The following is a 6,000-nucleotide window of genomic DNA, read 5'->3' as shown; positions in this document are numbered from 1 at the left end:
AGAGAGAGAGAGAGAGAGAGAGAGAGAGAGAGAGAGAGAGAGAGAGAGAGAGACACACAGAGAGACAGACAGAGAGAGAGAGAGAGAGAGAGAGAGAGAGAGAGAGAGAGAGAGAGAGAGAGAGAGACAGAGAGAGAGAGAGAGAGAGGGAGAGAGAGAGAGAGAGGGAGAAAGAGAGGGAGAGAGAGAGAGAGAGAGAGGGAGAGAGAGAGAGGGAGAGACAGAGAGAGAGAGAGAGAGAGAGAGAGAGAGAGAGAGAGAGAGAGAGAGACAGATACACACAGAGAGACAGACAGAGAGAGAGAGGGAGGGAGACAGAGAGAGACAGAGAGAGAGACAGATACACACAGAGAGACAGACAGACAGCCAGAGAGAGAGAGAGAGAGAGAGAGAGAGAGAGAGAGAGAGAGAGAGAGAGAGAGAGAGAGAGAGAGAGAGAGAGAGAGAAGGTGAAAGGTGGAAAGAGTACAAACGAGAGACTTGACGTGAGAAGGAATTTCAACACGGCACAAAGTGGCGATCCGGATTGGTTTTCCTTATATCCACAATGCACTGACAGCAGAGAATGCTTTCATCCTTCTTTTCATATAATCTTGTTTCCATTGTTTTCCATGTTTTATCTTATTAATAGACATTATGTTTCAGTCTATCATTCGTTTCGAGGAGATCTGGGGCATGTAGCTGACACCAGAAGCAGTCCAGCCGATGTATTTTTTCCACACAAGCGTTTGGAGAGGAGGGCTCGTTCCCCGCAGCTGATTGGCAGCACCTTACTGCAGGCGTGTGGATCACAGAGGAGGCGCAGAAGTCTTTAACTCTCCAGTTATCCCTGTCCCCAGACCGAGGGACGACAGTAGTGGGTATGGCTCCCAAGTCTCACACGTCTCTGTACGTCGATGCAAGCGTTGCTCGGTTGCTTTTTACTCTCATTTTTTTTCCCAATATTTTCGTTTGTCTTCATCATTTGCATTATTTCCATTCTATATATATTTATCTATATATATACTTTATTGATATATTCTTCTTCAACTCAAACATAGAGTTTATTTGTTGTCGCTGTGCTCATCGGCTGGGCACGTTCAACTCATTGTCTGTGAGTCCCCTGCGCCCGGGCTAAGCAGACGCGACAAAACGGCCTCTCCTGGCTGCCTCGCCCTCCCCCTGCAGAAAGAAGGGCGAACTCGCCTTTAAGGAGGAGCATTCAGAGGCAGAGAGAGGAGAGAGGACCGGGGGGGGAAGGGGAGGAATAGGGGGGATACTGCTAGCGCGCGCATGTTGCTGGGCCGGCCGGGGGGAGGGGAAGGGTGTGGACAGGGTGGGGTGGGGTGGGGGGGGTAGGGGGTCGGGGGGGTCCCTGTAGTCACGCCTCAAGCATCCATTATCATCATCATCGTCGTCACCAACATCATCACGGTGGTCATCACGAGGACCAGGAGTGGCCTCGGGGCCGAGGGGGGAGGAGCCTGGCCAGAGTCGACGCCCGTCCCTCCGTCGCAGCCGGGGCCCAGCTCCGCCTCGCAACGGTGCTTCTCACACAGGACCCCCGAGTAGCCCCCGGCGCACTGGCAGCGCTGGTGGTCCTGGCACAGGCCCCCGTTCTGACAGCGAAGCAACTCCTGGTCACACACCCGGGCTGAGGGAGCAGAGTGGAGGAGACAGGGAGCAGGGAGGAGGAGACAGGGAGCAGAGTGAGGAGACAGGGATCAGATTGAGGAGACAGGGATCAGAGTGAGGAGACAGGGAGCAGAGTGAGGAGGGCGAGAGGGCAGCGTGGAGGAGCAAGAGGAGGAGGAAACACGTGCAGTCATGTCGCTAACCAGTCACCTTCTAGTGGGCTGGAGGAGGGGTTTAATCCTTAGGGATACTTTCAAATGTTTCATCGAGATTCCACCAAATGTCACCCAGTGTTATACAGCGGCCCATTTGGTGAGGTGGACACAAGTCCCAAAGAAGGGCTTTCTGCCTGGTTACAGGGACGCTGTTTAGTGCCTTGAGGCCTAGGATTACTAAACACACACAGGGTCTGAAATAATTAAGATAGTTACCTGGAAGAAATAGCAGTTTTACAAAATATAGATCAAAATATAGAGCGGTTTTAAAAAATATAGGTGACAACTGACTTAAACACAATTGGATTGTTTAGCTACAGCACACTTGTTTCCTGAACCCGATATTGCTTTGATTTTAATTTCAGTAATGTATGAAATAATGTCTCAATTCCTCATAAATGAACTGCAGGTACATCTAAAACAAATAACAAAGCAAAAAACATGACAGAATGTTATAAACTTTGCCTAATAGATAAAAGCAAATGTTCAGGAAGTCTTTGTCTAGATCCATAACCAACACTCCTTTCAGGCAAATACTGCCCTTTCATTTCATTAGATGGAAAACAATATGTTTGCCATGTTTGTCATGTACCCAGTTACGCATAAACAATTGATTAAACTTTAACAGTGCTTATGAGTTTCATTAATTTGTTCTAGGGTTACCAGCGGTTCATGTGGTTGATAAGGAATGCCTATTCCTTCATTTCCCTCCTGCTGTCTAATCCTACATGATACCAATACAGTGGGGATGGAAGAAGCCAATTAGCGAATAACAACGTTGCTCTGGAGATAACACATGAGATGCTAATCAAGGAGCATAGCATGTTAGCTTCAGTCATCCATTCAATTTAGAGAAAATAAGGGTTAGTACAAATCTGAAAGGGCATTCCTTTTCATTATACAGATACAGCTTCTTAAATCAGATATCAAATAATCTCTGAAGGAAAAAAGAGGCATGTTCAAATCATAGCATATATAAAGTGAAAGCAAATATTATTTAATGATTATTTTTAATTATATTTAATTAAATCCTATTAGTGGAAAATGTTATTCAATTACTAAAAAAATATCTTTGCAGAAAATGTTTGTGATAAATGCCTTAGCTACAGTGAATGTTCCCCACCTTAGACCAGGGGAAGAATGACACTACATTAGCTACCTAACAGCTTCCCCTGATCCCTTCTCAGTTTTTCACACCCAAAGCTGCCAATGTTTTAAATATCCGGAAGATATTTCTGCAATGTTAAGATTGGCGGAAGAAAAATAGCGAATCCCAGATGGGAATTTGATGGTATTTTAGCTTAAGGTACTGTGTAAGTGTGTAATAACTAATAATAAATACATGTGCCCCAAATAAATACATACATGGATATAGAAGGCCTGATTTCATAGCCAATCAAACTAATTTTCATCGAGATCTATAAGCTGATCTCAATTATGAAATAAATAAATCAGCACAAAACACCATGGAAGAAACAAGGTTGGAATTCAGCTGCAATTCTTTTGTTTCAAAAGCTGGTCCAGACAAATTTATAACTTTTCAAAGTTTGGGTACTAAAATGATACATTTGGAGGGTCTAGCTCTACAGGAAGAGATGCAGTAAGTAAGTGACCTAGGGGTCAAGGAGAGTGAGCTAGAGATCAGAGGTTTCTTACTGTATATGAGGGAGGGCCTCATGGAGATATAGGATGATACATTTGGGGGTATAGCCCTAAAGGAAGTGACTCACAAAGCATAATCACATGTGCCATTGAAACGCAGTGGAAATAAAAGGCATTGCAATAGATTGTATGGAATTCTCTGGATAGAGATAGGAACTAGTGCCATTAGACCAATCAACCATTGGGGTGCCTTGGGATAGCTCTGAGAAGTCTTGAGTCTCTGCTGAAAGGGTGCTGCCGGCAGCATGCTTACCCTGACCCTAACCATGGATAAACGTTGTATTAACTAAAAAACTAGACATCACATATATTTACTGAACAAAGATTATGAGAAAAAAATAATCTGAATCTTTATCATAATGTGTAGAAACAGAAAATAATTGCTGAAACTATCTTCAAATGTAATATTTTCCTAAGCCTCATATGGGTCTCTTTGTGTCCTACTGACAAACAGCTTTTTCTGTTGTTAAGGTTAAGGTTGGAGCTCATGTTGAGCAGGGGCATCAAGGTATGTCTCGATCAAATATTTACAAAAAATACACTCCCTGCAGAGGTGCCTCCGACGAAGCAGGTTTTGAAGGCAGCATGGACGTAGCCTTCGTTGGTCAAGATACTCCACTGCACAACAAGAAGAAAAACACTGCCCAGCCACCAACCAGGGTTTATGTACAAATATAAGGTACATTGATTGGCTTATTTTTCCTGAATGTCTACCGAGAAATCAACAGTTTAGTCAGCATCCATTCTGTTTCTTATTATTCGTTTTAACACCAAAGAAATTGTGTTCTAACCACCACTCAGGACCCCTTTAATAGGTAACTTCCTACAGAAACACTGCCTCCAAAGGCAGTGTTGCCTTCCATGTGGAACACAGCTCCAGTCTCAGGATTACAGGGTGTTTCATCTAGTGACTAACGCTTTGCAAGAATCAAACAAGCATGCCTAACAAATAATAGCACTAAATAAAATAAAGATCAAGGTAAAGAATATTTAGACTCATTCAAGTATGTGCAACCCCTGAGCATAACATAATGTGAGTAACTTGTGAGTTAAATGAATCAACACATCCTAACTGGGAGGATCCTTTGTTATACAAACCCAGGCCTCTGGCGGTCGTCAGGTTGTGTTAGAATTCCTCCTTCAAGATCAAACAAGAAAGCAATCAAGTGCAATAATTAAATGGTTGTGTTTCCCCCATGAGATATGATCACGATGCAACAAGACTTGATTAATGAGACATCGACCTTGTGTCTTGTCCAACCGTATTTACCAATCCCTGTTCTCTTAAAAACATCCATTTGGCTGTCTCAAAAACAAGCAAAAATTCTGTCAACAAATAATATATTCACCCCTGAGACCTTGAAAGTTAAAATGTGTAGGATTTCTGCCTGTAGCCGTTTGCTAGCAGTTGCTAAGCAGAATAATAATAAAAAAAATGTCCTTGAAATAATCCTAGGCCCCTCCCACTTGTCATTTAGAGACAAAGGCTCGTTGTTCGTTGTTCTCAATGTTCTGCTCGTAGAACTCTTTACATTCAGATTCATATTTTGGTAACGCTTAAGATTACAGCTGGTGTATGGTATAATCCCTTATAGTAACGGATTACCAGTACTGTAAGGACGTATGGGGAACAGTATGTTATGGAAAAAGGGAGTAACCATTCGGGATCTTACAAAGAAGTCATACAGTAGTATTTTTTAATGAATGGTACCTATTATGAGGCGTTATGTATGACCTATTGCTCTTAGTTAATGGAACATTCCAACCACCGAGCTAGTGAGCGCAGTGCTTCACCTCGACATGACGCTGTTTACCTGTTGTACTGTGTGTCGTGTGTGCGTTTATTATTTATTATTATTACTTAAGTCTGCCTGAATAATGTATGTTTCTCTCTACTCTGTTGGATGCTATTGGTGTTAGCATCCGCACACATCACAGATGAATAGCGATTACGGCAATAGTGTTAATGAATAGGCACAGATGTAAAACATATATTTTAAGTACCCCAAAATTATAAAGGAATCATGTAGTTTGGCTGTTTGTATGCAATAAGGTCATTTTCCTTTATAAAATCCCATGATGCCGAAGTCTTCATTCCCTGAAACAGCCATATCTCAGTTTTATGATCAGACGGTACCTAATATAATAGGTACCCAATAGTAAAATAATAACTAGAGTATCAATTCTCTATGAATTAATCCCAAACATTCTGATTATTGCTCAGTAGATCATACAAACCGCCTAATAATAGAAAAGGTACCCAGTTGTTAAAAGATAACTACAATACAGTATAATGGTGTGATCCAGATGACTCGGCACCAGCCTTCCGAGTTGCACTTGTAACGTCATTTCCGGTCTCGGAGCACTTATAGTGTTATAGTGTTCGTCTTTGTAATTGTGTCATGAAATTGGCTAGTCGTTGTTTATTGATAGCTACAATAGCCTCTTCAGCAAACCAGCTCGAAAACCAACAACACAACTTTACATTGTATTGCACGCACAGCAAGAC

The 6,000-nt window shown here is 42.5% G+C and overlaps 1 protein-coding gene across 1 annotated transcript in view; it reads right to left on the bottom strand.

Annotated features, from left to right (window-relative positions):
* Positions 1-1,367: 1,367 nt before the first annotated feature.
* ntng1a (netrin g1a) overlaps positions 1,368-6,000 on the bottom strand; it is a 102,510-nt gene continuing 97,877 nt past the window's right edge. The window contains exon 8 of the mRNA XM_056584754.1: positions 1,368-1,633. Within this exon, the coding sequence (XP_056440729.1) occupies positions 1,368-1,633 (266 nt within the window). The remainder of the gene's footprint in view (positions 1,634-6,000) is intronic.

Source organism: Gadus chalcogrammus, chromosome 23 (assembly GCF_026213295.1).
Source record: "Gadus chalcogrammus isolate NIFS_2021 chromosome 23, NIFS_Gcha_1.0, whole genome shotgun sequence".
NCBI lineage: Eukaryota > Metazoa > Chordata > Actinopteri > Gadiformes > Gadidae > Gadus > Gadus chalcogrammus.
This window is presented reverse-complemented; position numbering and strand designations above follow the sequence as displayed.